Here is a 14,617-nt window from a genome sequence, read left to right on the forward strand (position 1 = left end):
TTGGTATGTAAGCACACGTGCTCCCTAAGATCCTTGATATCTTACATTACATGTTGCCTCATGATATCTGAGGCTTGCTGTGCAAAATCCTGTTTTGCTAACAGGTCTAGTATCAAGTCAGTTAGAAATGGTACTCAAATATTTAGGCCAGAGCATCAGTATGTTCCAAAGTCTTGATTCAGTGTTCCAGTGCTTTGGAAGTTCTAGACCCAAATTCATTTCGTTTTTTAGTCCTCTGCCATTCAGTGGAATGTGACTGTACTTTTTATCTCCATCAAATTTGTGTAACTGTGCTAGAAAACATGTTAAACTATATTGCTACTAATTATATTAATCAGGAAAATTTCATCATCCAATCTACTGAATTTCTGTTTTCATATACCTTTCTGTTTAAATAAAAGTACTCTTTTTTTTTTTTCTTTCTCCTTGGTTTGTTTAAAACAGAATTTTGCTATATAACCCAGGCTGGATTTGATGTCATAATCCTCCTACTCTACATTCTAAGTGCTGAAATTACAGGTTCTTAGAACGTAGACCATTGGGTTCTACTAGTGTGTCTGCATGCACCTGTTTGTGTGTGCAGGTCACACTTTGTGCATGGAGAGGCCAAAGGACTGTTAGCAGGTACTATCACCTGTGTTTAACACAGGCTCTCTCATTGGTCTTAAACTCATCAAGTAGTCTAGACTAATGAGCTAGTGAGTCTTAGGGATCTGTTGGTCCTGCTGCCTCTAAGAATGTAGCCATACCCAGATTTTGTTTTGGTTTGGTTTGTTTTTCCGAGACAGGGTTCTCTGGGTAGCCTTGGCTGTCCTGGACTCACTTTGTAGACCAGGCTGGCCTCGAACTCACAGCGATCCACTTGCTTCTGCCTCCTGAGTGTTGGGATTAAAGGCGTGCGCCACCACACCCAGCTGTACCCAGATTTTAAAAAAAAATATTTTATTAATTTATTCATATTGCATCTCCATTGTTATCCCATCCCTTGTATCCTCCCATTCCTCCCTCCCTCCCATTTTCCCCTTCTCCCCTCCCCTGTGACTGTGACTGAGGGGGACCTCCTACCCCTGTATATCATACCCAGATTTTTTAACATGGGTTTTACTCATGTCCTCACACTGAGGTACCACCCCATCCTAGAATCCTGGTCTTTTGAGTGACATAAGCCAAGCATCTGACTAATAGTCACAGAATTAAAGAGCTGCATCTTACACTTCTTCTTTTTCGTTCCAGCATTTCCCTGTACCGGGGTAATTGCAGGCCCATACGATTTGAACCACCAATGCTGGATTTCCATGAACAGTAAGTAATTTGGAACTGTATGACTGTTTACTTGCATTTCTCCCCCTTTGCCTGTGTCAGCTGTGTGAGAAAGCTACATCTTGAAGTCTTAACAGATGATGTTGAATCCTCTAAGACTAGAAAACAAGAATCTGACATAATATAAACTTTGAAAGTGTGAAAATTCTCACATACTACACTCTGGTTAAGAGGATTCTAGTGTGAGAAGTATCATGCACCTTGAAGCCTCTTCTGATAAGCACTTTATCTCTGGTGTTTAATGTCATTTGTATTGACACTGTGCCTGAGATGATGCTCTTAAAGAGTATGCAACAATAGTGTGATCACCAACCCTGTGGAAGATCAAGGCAGATGCATGCCACAGGCGCATTGAGCCAGTCGCCTCCTGCCTTCTGGGCTCTTGGTTCGCACATCTCAGGCACTCAGGAAAAACAAGTGTTGACCTTATTGGCCTCCAATTGCTGGTGGGTGATGAGGGCATCTTACATCATTGCCTGTTACAGAAAATTTTTCAAAGGCTCAAGAGCAAGCTGTGTATGTAGCGCCATGGATTAGAGTCTATACTAGGAGAACACATAGTCTGGGGGTGGTTCTGTGAGTGCACACATTTGGAAGTATGTTTTACTCAGGTGTGGCCAGAATATTTTTATCTTTATTTTTCCTTACTAACTTAAGTAATTATCTATGCTGTAAACCTGTCCTAAATGAAATTTAAATGCTGTACACATTCTTTTGGGTTTAATTATTCATCTGTACTTGAGAATATGGGTTGTTTCTCTTCTTTTTTCTTTTTCTTTTTTTATTGAATTTCTGCTACATTGGATTTCTTAGCAAAAAGGCCAAAGTTTGTGTTTCTACTTTTGAAATTGATAAATAGGTGCTAGACCATATAAGCTTTACTGAGCCAAAGGTTCTGAACCATCTGCTGTGGTGTTGTATCCACTGGCAGTTGCCCCTTCCTCTGCCAGAGAAATACTTTGTATTCCATTTCCTCAGACATTTGGCTATATCGACCTATATCTTAGGTCTATTGTGGCTAAACAAATAAAAATTACAGTTTTCCTTACCACTGTCAAGGGTTTGTTATTCAGCTGTTCTTGCTGTTGTAAACTCAGTAAGTTTAAGGACCTTCTTCACAGTTTCAGATGGAGAAATCAAATATATCATTCGTATTTTTTGAAGCATGGCTGGGTAATTAGCCCAAGAATCATAGATGCTTGATAGCCTGGTTGTTATTGTTTGTTTTTTTGTTGTTTTCTGAGACAGGGTTTTTCAGTGTGGCTCTGGCTGTCCTGGACTCTCTTTGTAGGTCAGGCTGGCCTCGAACTCAGAGAAATCTGCCTGCCTCTGCCTCCCCAGTGCTGGGATGACAATATTCTTACAGGGATCTTGGGTTAGAGGGGTCAGGCATGCAGAGAAAAGTGTGTGTACTTGTAGATGGAGTCAGTATTCAGAATCAGCCATTACAGAAGTACAGTAGAGCCCTGTGATGTTTAATGTTAAAGACCACAGCGTGCAGATAGGAAGTAGATGATTATATTGTTCCGAAAAGGTTTCAGGAGAAGCTAGGAACTTTCAGAGGTGATTAAGCAGTGAGGACTCTAATTTCATGAGTTGTGCTGCTGTCTTAGAGTAGCTACAGCTCCCATGCAGTGCCTGCAACAGTGTTAGCACATGTCAGGGAGACCTGACCAGCACCGCGGTTATGAGCCCCCAGCCTCTCAGAACTAAAAGGGAATAAATTTACTTTATGTGTACACATATAAATATATAGATATATGTTTAAATTTGTGTGTGCATGTCTGTGTGTCTCTGCAATGTGTACCATAAAGGCACAAAGTGTGTTAGATCCCCTGGATCTGGGGTTAGAGTTGTGAGCCACTGGACGGGGTACAGGAAGTGAACTCAGGTTCTCTGTAAGAGCAGGAAATGCTCTTAGTCATTCAGCCGTCCCTCCAGCCTGTGTAAAAACCAGGGCCTTGTGCCTGCAGAGAGAGAGGAGGAGACAGAACACCTCATAGACACACAGTTTCTGTTCTTTATGCATAAGACAGGTGCAGTGATAGCATTGGAGGAGGTACAGAGCCCTGAATTCAGCTACAGGCTCTGTCACTATCTTTTAAATGAAAACTGCTTAGTAAAAGGGGGCATTGTATTTGATGTTTATTGATATGGTTAATTGTTTTTTAAAATAGGCTTTTCTTTCTCGAGTAAATTATCTTTCAGTGTGTTCTCAGAGAAGTAAGCATAGACTATTGCGCTTCATGCTAACACTGTGGCATTAAATAATGTTGATGCTATTTTATGAGATGAGGAGGTGAAAATGAAGATTAGTTCACAGCACAAAATTTTAGTCAAAATCAGTGAAAGTTCCAGTTTAAGACATCAGTAACTACTCTTGAGACATTCTTTCAATAATTTTATCTAGTTGTTTTCTGCTTTGTGTGTATATATGTGTGTTCATGTATGTGGCTAGAGATTGTGTCAGAGGTCAATGTTGGCTATCTCCTTCCATTTTTTTACCTTACTTTAGGCAAGGTTGTTCACTGAATCTGGAGCTCACCAACTCAACAAGACTGGCAGGCCAGCCAGCTCCTGGGGCCTGCTTGTCTCCTACCCAGGATTAAGAATACCAAATGTGTCCCACACCTGGCCTTTTGCATAGGTGCTGGGGATCGGAGCTCAGTTCCCTGTGCTTGGGCAGCAAGAGCTGTTCTGACTGAGCCCTCCTCCCCAGCCTTTCAGGTATCTATTGAGGCCAGTTTGTAAATTTCATTTTGATATTTATTTTAAAAAAAAAAAGACATACAAACAAACAAAAAACCCACTTCAGTTATAGAAAAATACCTGAACTGAAACTAAAGATCCCTGTCCTAATTATTTGTCTCTCAATTCTTCAATTAATGCTCCATCTCCAAAACAGGAGGAATTAGGATAAAGTTCAGCAAGAGTCTGAAATGCAGGTGTTAATCTGTTTGGGAGGTGTTTGATTCTTTCCTTTTTGAGCCATGTATTTCTTTAAGAATGAATGGCTCCTCTTGCTTCCTTCTGTAGCGCACACAGCTGTACGTGACAGTGTCAGGAGGCTGACACGGGGCCGCTTGTAGCATTTTATAAACACCTCTCTCACAGTTCATGTGTTGAGTTGTAAGAGCTTGTGAAGGTAGGTAATCACCATTATAAAATTGGGATTTTTATTTCACTGAGTGGTATACAGTCATTGTAATAAACATAAAAACAAAATAATTGTAAGGGCAAGAAAGTGAAGAGCTACCATACTCTGACCACTTAGAACCTCTTCATTTGGACTGCCAACTTCTGTGTCCTGTGCAATTACATTTAATGAGTCACAAAAACATATCCCACATTTTATAAGCATACTATCCTTTAACTTGCTTTTCAACTTAATGTATTGTAAACCTTTCTGTTTATTATCTTATGTGGTATTAGCATCAAATTATATGGGTATATTTATTGAGTTCATTTGCTGTTTTTAATTGTTTGCATATTTTGTTTGTGATCAGTGCTGACTCTTGAGACACTCTCTATGAAAGGACATATAGAATACTATAGTTTGAGCTGGAGAGATGGCTCAGCGATTAAGAGCACTGTCTACTCTTCCAGAGGTCCTGAGTTCAATTCCCAGCAACCACTTGGTGGCTCACAACCATCTATACCCTGTAATGCCCTCCTCTGGCGTGCATATGTACATGCAGATGGAGTACTCATATACATAAAATAAATAAAATCTGAAAACAAAACCAACTAAAGTTAACTTTTAATAACGTTTATGGCTAGAGAAGAATTTGGTATCAACTAGATAGAGGCAGCTGGTGGGATAGTGACGTCGTCATTTCCTGGAAAGGAAGTAGATGGGCTTTCTTATTGAAACTGGCCCTGACCATAGAGAAGCTGAAGCCTCATGAGCTAAGCCTTCCTGAAGATCCGTGGGAGGACGGATGAACATGGGCAGAGAGCACACAAGGCAGGCCCAGCGAGGAGAGGAGCTAACCCCAAGGGCAGCGACCTGCGCTGCTCCAAAGGCAGGGAAGGGAACACAAAGGAGCAGTGTTCTCTGGAGTCTGGTGTTTGGGCTCAGGCCCACTGCAGGCTGAAACCTTATCTAGAATATGATGGTATGGGAAAGCTGAGTCTTTGCAAAGAGAGTAGGCTGCAAGGGAGAACAGAGTCCTCATAAACAGGATGCTCTTACAGCTGCCTTCCCCTGTGTACCAGGTGAGGGTATAGCAAGAAGACACCGTCTGAACCACAGAGGGCCCCGCCGGACCCAGAATGTGCTGATACCCTATGCTCAGATGTCCTGGCACTGGAACTGTGCGAAAGACTTTACCAGTGCTTACAACCCACCGAGGGTGTCGCATTTTGTTAAATTTTCTTAAATTGACAAAGATGTTGTTTTTCCCATTATTTAAAAATATCTGCACCCAGTCTAAGAACATCAAATGGATTGTGTTTTATTTCACAAAAATAGAACTGGGATTACAGAAGGTAGATCTTTGTGGGCAGATGGGGAAACATACATAGTGGCCTTCGTTTTGAGAATTAGAACCTGCTGGGTTCTAACTGTGTGCGCCTGAGTCTATGCTTAGTTCTGTGGTGGGCTTCTGAGAGGCTTGGCTTACATGGAGGTGGGAGCCTGCTAAGCACGCATTGAGGAAGACGGGGAATAAGTAGAACTGTGAGGCATGGCGCTCATCTTTTCCAGGCAGGCAGCAGGAGAAGCTGAGCAAGGGAGAGCAGTAGACAGTCCAGTTGGTTGAAGACAAGAGCACAGGCTGTCCGTGAAAGGACTCTGAGTGCTTAGCACACTGCCTAGTGAGCTCCCTTGGCGGGAGTCATATGGTCAAGAAGCTAGTTAGAGCTGCAGAGTCACTCCCAGCAGCACCTAGCTTAGCATCTCCAGAGCTGGGGAAGGTATGCATGCTACAGAATAGCTGCTGGTTCTCTCACCGTCTCCAGCCCACGGGAGAGACTCTCACAAGTGCCTGCTGTAGCCCTAAACTCTCACAAATGAGAAATGCACTAGAAAGGAATTCCAGGGGCTGTAATTTAGTCCAGCCCGGGTGTTAGCCCCCAGCCACTGTACAGATGTTGACACTGAGATTCCTAAATTTAGTGTTCTTGTCTCTACGAATGGACGGTCTTATGCTTGAAATACTGTGCTGGTCAGTTTAGAGCCCAGGTTCTTAGGGGACTCAGATGCAGCTTCATGACAAGAAACTGAGAGAATGTTTTCACTACAGGAAGTTATTCCTAAGTGGCTTCAGGAAGTAACCAGTTGCTAAAGGAAATCAAATGTGTGAGTTCACATCCTCTTTGAATTATATGTTTTTCCCCCACTCTTAGAAACAAACCATTGTTACTTAACTTGAGTTTTTTCCTGCATTGATCTACTTTCTTTCTGCCCTCAAACATTCCTGCTTTTCTTAAATTGGTACTAAAAGGGAGACTTGAGATCAGAACACCGTGTAGAGTAACTCCTGAGAGCTTCATGCCTGCTGCCTGTGGACACCTACCCCACCCCACTTCTGTCGTCCTTCATACACGTCCAGTTACTTTCAGTTGTTCAACCCTTAGGGAAAGTGACCATGTCCCTGGCTCAGGAGCAAATTCTACTTAAGCTGGTTATAACATTGCCATTCTTGTTTGAGGTCAGTTCACAGGTAGATATGGCCTGTTCTAGTTAGAAATATGAGGACAGGTCCAGGGGAGTTCTAGGGAGGCTTTTGGGGGTTTGGTTTTGTTTTGTTTTCTCTTCACACTGTTAAATGTATGCCCCTCTCCCATGTGAGGTGTCTTATTGGTGGCAGAAGTGAAGATGCTTGTCAGGATAGAACCAGAGCATTGTGCCTCCAGCAGAAAAATGAAAGAACTTGTGTCCTGGGCAGTGCACCTGGCGTGTTGAGCTCACAAACCCCAATGGCTGTGCTGGCTGGGGCCTTTAGTTAGGGCACTGGTTTTGTCTTCTTGGTCCTTTGTGGAACGCATGGCACTCTTCCTCCTGCTCCTTGCTCTCTCCGCCTGCAGCCGTGTGAGCATACAGCCTACATGTTTACCCAACTGAAGCCTACCTAGAGCTCTTTCCCCTTTGCTTTCATGCCTTTGGCACAAGCCTGTGGTTGCCAGTCTGTTCTCACCCCCTCCTCACTCGCTGAGGCATCTAGGCTCCTTCCTCTCCCTTAGACCGCTCACGTGCTGCCTCTTCCAATCCATCAGTAGAAAGTGTTTACCAACTTGATGTATGCTGTCCTGTAACCCTCATTGCTTTGCTACCCTCTCTTGGCTCAGACCCTTGTTATTTGAAAAATAAGACTACTGCTACCTGTAAGTCTGTACTGACTTATGATCCATGATGTCAACAATTATAATGTTAAAATTTGATCATGGAAAAAAAATTGATCACAAGGCCAGGGAGATGGCTCAGTGGGTAAAGGCACCTACTGCCAAGCCTGATAGCCTAGGTTCCATCTCTGTTGTCCACATGGTGGGAGGAGAAAGTGACTCCCAAAAGCTGTCCTCTGACTCCACACTCATGCCCACATGCAATGCAAAACACGTGCATGCACATGTGCATGCACACACACAGAAATAAATAAGTGTAATAAAAATTTTAATCATACTATTACCCTCCTCTCAAAAACGTCCTTTAATGGTTTCTGTTGTCTTATGATAAATGCTAAATTTCTTCATTTCTTACTCCACTTATGTAGAAAGCTGCAGACCTGAAGTCAGTGAGATCTTCCTAACTCTGGACATGATACACATACCTTGAACTTTCTCCCTTTTTGTTTTTTTAAATTTTTATTTTAACTTGTGTGTGCGAGGGGAGGGAGAGAGAGGAAGAGAGGGAGAGAGTGAACACAGGTACCCATGGAACTTAGAGATACCTGGCATGGGTGCTAGAAACCAAACTCTAGTCCATTGCGCCATCTCTCCAGGCACTCTAAAAGCAATGTTTTTATCATATAAAAAATAAAACAAATTGTAGTTATGCACTGAATAGATTTTGTAGCTGTTAATTTTTTATACATTTGTGTGTGTGTGTGCACATGTGTGTGTACATGTGACTCTGTATGCACATGTGTGCATGTGTCTGTGCGCGTGTGTATGTGTGCGTGTGCACATGTATGTGTACATGTGACTATGCATGTGTGTGTGCATGTGTCTGTTCACACGTGCGTGTGTGTGTGTGTGTGTGTGTGTGTGTGAGATGCTTAGGTCAAAGGACAGCTTGTGGGGACCTGATTAGCTCCTTCCACCATGTGAGTTGTGAGAAATCTCCCCTCTTTTGGAGACAAGGATTCTGGCACTGAACCTGGAGCTCACCCATTCAGCTAGTCTGCTGGTCCGGAAACCTCAGTGTCCTTTCGGTCTCTGCCTCCTTAACGCTGGGATTGTACATGCCAGCTTTTCGTGTGATGCTGGGACCTACACTCAGGTCTTCACACTTGACTAGCTAGTCTTGGCCAGCCGAGACAGCCATCTTCCCAGAGGCAGCAGGCACCATGATGATTCTTATTTTTTAGCTGTCATTTCCACAGATAGGGACACTCTATAAGACCAGCTCCCATTATTGATGGAATAAGAAAACTATCGTTAAGTATAGGTTGCCTGTAGTAATCTGCTTCGATCAATACTGTAATTGTTTGATTGTAGATGAAAGAGTGCTAAGTGAAACTCTTTAAGGCAAAAATGAGACTGCTTCAGCTGCCACCACAGACAAGCCAGTCTCTCGCTTTCTCTCACTCTTGTCCCCTCATTATTGATACCTTCTCCCTACAAGGGTGAGAAAACCTACTGACTGCTTCCATCCCTGCCTTGTGTCGCTTTCTACCACTGGGAGACACTACTTTCTATTTCTCTAGTCTAAAAAAAAATCTCAGAATAGAGTGGGTGGACGTTCTGATGAAATGGGCTTTTTAAAAAGACTTATGTGTATTAGCACTTTGCCTGCGTATTGATGTACCACGTATGTGCCTGTTAAGCAGCCTTAAGGCTTTGCATCCCCTGGAGTCACGGCCAATTATGAGCCACTGTTTAGTGCTGGGAACTGAACCCAAGTCCTGTAAGAGCAACAAGTGCTCTTAACCGCTTCTCCACCCCTCCCCACCCCCACCCCTCCCCCAGTAGGCTTTCCTTGGCTTTTAAAAATTAGCTTTATCTTTAATGTTTAATTTCTACTTCCTCCTCTCTCCCCTTCCTGTCCAGTTTCCAGATAACATTCTGCCGCAACCTGGGCACTACTGACTGGCCCTCTCTCCCCACCCCATCCCCAGGTTACTTATGCCGGTGCTTCTTAAGTGGTTTCTGTTTCCATAATAACACTTTTCTTTCAAACATTTATTGCAAACAAGGATGTTTGGGATAGAAACTTGATTTGCAGAATTCTTTGGTTCATATGATTATTAGGTGTTGAAAAATTGGCTTCAAATCTTCAGTTTGAAGCCATTACTACCTGGCTTTAACATGCATGGCGAGTAGGCTGTCACTAGAGACAGGGTTCTTTGGTTAGACTAAGTTCAGGTGTGAAAGATATCTCTCCCTAATTACTGTTTGGTATGCCAGGAAAATCAAGGAGGCCCCCTTTTTCCAAGAATTGCCTGGTGCCTTGTAGATTTTCTACTTCTTAGTTTCAGGCAAGTTTTTGTGACATGTGTTTGTGAGAACTGTAGGATTTTGTGGTGAGTGAGTGGTACAGAGTGTTGATGGTGATTTGGTTCAGCTTCCTGCCCAAGGCTGCTCAACAGAATGCTATTATTTCCATTCATAAGGTTTGTCTAAGGGCGTTTGGGAAACCATTTCTGCAGCTGTTTCCTGATGTTGCAGTGTCTTCTTACTGTGACACAGGAAATGTGCCGCTGACCACAGAATTGTGGCTTACTTTCCAAGCTCATTTGTAGCTCCTAGATGTTTCTTCTCAATTCGTTGGAGCCTTAGACTCCTCTAGACTCTGGACAGTCACTTGTTCTGGTCTTGAAGCACAGAGAACAAATGTCTGATGGCTTCAGCTGTGTCCATCTATAAGTGCCTCCCACTGTTCTCTTTGACTCCTCTGTGTGGAGCAGCCAGTATGGGAACAGACGGCACCAGCACTGGCAAGGGGCTAGGCATCTGTGTAGTTTCATTTTTAAATTCAGCTTGTCTAGTCAGGCAGCTCACATGTGCTGTTTGTGGGAGACAGAACTGTACGGTGATTGGGAGGATTTCAGGTTTCTAATAGGTGTATATGCACCTATAAATCAAACAGGAATCCAGGTGTGGCTGTAACTTAGGTTCTAAATTATATGACCTTTAAAATGGAGAGATATCTGGGTGGATCAGACCTAGTCCCAAAGCCTTAAAGTCTGGCTTGAGACACGTGAGCAGAAATGTTGGCCACTTGAAGTAGGAGAGGATCATGGTGCCAGTTGTGGAAATCGAGGAGCTGTGTGGCAAGAGAGCTAGAGCAGCATGAGTTGTACCAACAGAGTGCGCTTGGCTGAGGATGCTCAGTTCTGCATGAGAGCTTGCCTGTGAAGCCCTGAGCAGATAGAGCAGCCAGTCTTAGAAAGGAGTGCCGTGATGAGTGGGTGCTGCCCTTAACCTCCGCGCTTGTCCCCTTGAGCACCGCCATACACAGGCCTTCCACGGCCCTTGTCATCTTACGGCCTGTCGTTTTATCTTAGATGAGATTGGTTGTACTAAAGTTAGACAAGAGCCAAAGCGTGGAGAAATGACTGCAGCCACCGAGTCTACGCTGTTAGAGTTGTAGAGGAACAGCGTTCTTTTGAGAGAAAGGACTTAGATTGTCTTTTAGGCCACAAGGAATGTGTTGACTTCTCTGTGCTGTTCTACTTACCGCACTGAGGAAAGAAGACTTTTATCTTCTGTGCTGTGCTGTAGTTATATAATTTCTCCATGCTGCAGAATTACCATAGTTTGATGTCTCCATGGAGTTTAATTTTTCATGATCCAGTGTCCCTTTCTGGGGTCCATGAGCCAGTTAATATAGGGATCTAGTCTACCACAGGCAAGAGGATTTCAGCAAGACATGGATACGCCTTGGTTTAAGGAGTGAGTAAGCATATTCAGCTCTTTCAAATCATGTTGACACAGTTAAGCTACAGAATTACTGTGGGCCTCCTCCTGGTGGCTGGGCTATAAACTGGGAAATGAGTTAGCGTAGGCTTCTGCTTCCCTGTATAAAACAGGTGGTAGTCTAGCTGTAAGGCATCGTGTGGGCACAGCCTTTTAGTGAATGCTGATAGAACAGGGTCATCAGCCCTCAGGGAGAAACTGGAAAGGACTATGTATCACATACCATTCCAGCATCTGCAAGGTGGTGGCTGCTGTCAGTCTCAGGAAGCTGGGTTTGGTTTAGGCCTCAGGGTATCAGAATACATATAACCTCACCCCCAGCAAGGCAGCACACCATCTAGCATCCTGAAGAATTTCTCAGTGCCTGGAGATATGGCTCAGAGGTTAAGAGCACTGGCTGCTCTTCCAAAGGTCCTGAGTCCAGTAACCACATGGTGGCTGACAACTGTCCGTAATGAGATCTGGTGCCCTCTTCTGGCCTGCAGGAGTTACATGCAGGTGGAACACTTTATATGTAATAAATAAAATTGTTGTTGGTTTTTTTTTAAAGATGGTATACCTCTAAGTTAATTTGTAGATTGAATAAAATCTTCATCAGAATTCCAACTGCCTCTTTTGGTAGAGATTGGTAACCTTATTGTAAAGTTCACAAACATATAAAAGATTCCAAAGGATCTGATCCAAAATAGTCCTTAAAAGAAAACTGAACCTGAAGGAAGAACACTTTCCAGTATAAAAAAACTTTCTTTTAAAAATTCTATTTATTTGTGTGGAGGCTCACACGTGGAGGTCAGGGAACAACTTGAGGGTCTTCATATGGGTCCTAGGGATTGAAATCAAGTTGTCAGACTTGGCCTCAGGTGCTTTCATGTGCTAAGCCATTTTGCTTGCCCTCCGTTTTCAAAGACTTTCTACAAAGCAATGGTGGTTCAACCACATCCATAAGGATAGATACATAGATATATGCAAAAGAACTTAGATTGCAAAAATAGATTCTTGTAGAGAAATGTTAATTCAGAACATAGCGGTTCTGGCAAGAGATCACATCCAAAGGCCTACTAGGTGTATGTGATCCAGCCGGCAAGAGATCACACCCAGAGATCTTCTAGGTCAGTGTGATCCATTAGGAATACAAACATGCATTTTGTGCAGGAGACAGAGGCAAACAGATCTGAGTTCAAGTATCAAGTAAAGAAAAGCTTAGGTCCAGGCTTGATGGTACACACCTTTAATCCCAAATGAAGGTAAAGTTAGTTTGTAGAAGGAAGCACCCATGTTTGAAAATGATGTCTAATTAAGTAGCAGAAAACCTGACGAATCAGAGAAGATAGGACAGCATAGGATATACACAGCTCTCATGGGAAGAGAGAGGAAGGGAAGCTGTTTAAGAGGCAGTTTTACCAGGACAGTAATAGATGGGTTGTAGAGAGAGAACTCAGGTGAAGATGGGATGAGCCAGAAAATGAGATGAAGCCAGAAGATTAGAGCAGACTGCTAGAGTTAGTTTGAGGCCAAGCAGAGATGCCAGATTAAATAAATCAGCTGAGAGAGGAGTTTTTGTCAGAACAGTTGAGTTGCACCAGCCAGCCCAGAGCTCAGAAAGAACAAGTAAGGGTGAGCTTATTCAGCAGTAAGTCTCAGAGGCTGGAAACATTCTAGGCCTAGGTTAGCAGACAGAGGCAATAATCTTCTGAGGCAACAACTGAAGCGGGAAGATAAAAGGTACTATTACACATCTTCAGGTTCAGTTGACTTTGACAGTGATGGCAAGACAGCTTAGTAGGGGAAGGATATTCTTTGTAACAAACGATGCTGGAACCACTTGATATCCATGTGTAAAAGAGAGAAATTTAGTCCCTACATTACAGCATACAAAATTTATTCAGGAATGCATTATAGAGGTAAATACAGCTAAATGTAAATATAATGGCGCTAGGCTGCACACCATTGGAAGAAACATTTTTTATGTATCCATTATTATTTTTGTAACGATAGAAATTTAGGTGCACGGTTAACAGAAGGCAAAATTTATAACAGATTACATAAAATTCAAAAAATATTATGCTCTAATGATAACCATCAAGTAAAGAAGAGCATGACCCACACAGTGAGACAATAGTTACAAATGTGCTTCATGAGAGCTGCATGGCTGGCTGTGAGCAGATCCACAAGCAAAATGTTGATGGAAGGGAAGTCTGGGTGCTCTTAGGAGATCTGGCAGCACATTAAGGATGGAGCTGCATTCTGTCAGCACATTCTGTATGGTCCTTCCTTTATGGCTGCTGTCTCACTATAAGGACAGAGATCAAGCCTTGGTCTGTGTGTCTCTTTGTTGGTCTAAGAAAGGAGACGGTGCCAAGGTGGAAAGCAGCGCTACACATCCCCATCCCCATCCGACTGTTGGCCGACCCATGTTTGTCAGCACTCAGAAACAGTGCTTAGGCCGAACTGCAGGTAGGTAAGAGTGCCTTCCTAGAGTGTGGCATGCAGAGCTGGAAGGGAAGTTAGAATCCGTAGCCTTTCTACACTTGGTGAAGGAGGCGCTCTTGTTGCTTCGGTCCAGACAACCTCCCCATACCATAGTTTCTGACTTTGAATTCTAGACTGCCCTTTGCCCCTCACTTTCTCCTATTGGCAGTTCAGGCAGCCTTCTGTCCCTCCAAAGATTTCTTAGTGGAGTGTATTCGTTTGTTTTTCAGTATTTCTTAGAATTAAAAAAAAAAAAAAACTTCTTTCATATATGAGTGCTATATTTCTACCATTTCCACCCTTCTGTTTTTCCCAACTCCTTATTTCTCCTTCACTTCCTCTCAAATTCCTAATCTCATTAATGATTACATATAAATACATATGTGAGTATGTATCATATATACACAACATGCAGAGTTCACTTAGTTTTGCTCATACGCATATGTGTTTACGGCTGAGCATTTGGGATTGGCAGTGTGTCACAGGGTTCATCAATGGTCCCCATTAATCGCTGTAGCTCTTCTAGGAGTGGGTTTCCCCATCTATGCATGCACGCCAACTGATATAGTCTGATTGTTGTACTAGTTTTGTTTAAACAGCCATATTGTTCAGATTCATGCGTGTGGCATTCCTGTCACACATATGTAAAGACAGTATCTCACCGCAGGTGTCCTGGACCTGGTTCTTACAATCCTTCCACCTCCTCTTCAGCAATATTCCTTGCGCCTTCATTGTAGGGTTGTGTTGT

At 43.1% G+C, this 14,617-nt stretch overlaps 1 protein-coding gene across 2 annotated transcripts in view; it reads left to right on the top strand.

The window, feature by feature from the left end:
- TMEM131 (transmembrane protein 131) overlaps positions 1 to 14,617 on the top strand; it is a 148,402-nt gene that overhangs the window by 66,001 nt on the left and 67,784 nt on the right. For both annotated transcript variants that reach the window (XM_084754429.1, XM_084754428.1), the window contains exon 4: positions 1,234 to 1,302. In XM_084754429.1, the coding sequence (XP_084610555.1) occupies positions 1,234 to 1,302 (69 nt within the window). The remainder of the gene's footprint in view (positions 1 to 1,233; positions 1,303 to 14,617) is intronic.

The sequence above is a fragment of the Acomys minous genome (assembly GCF_964271855.1).
Source record: "Acomys minous genome assembly, chromosome: 13".
In the NCBI taxonomy this organism is placed as follows: Eukaryota; Metazoa; Chordata; class Mammalia; order Rodentia; family Muridae; genus Acomys; species Acomys minous.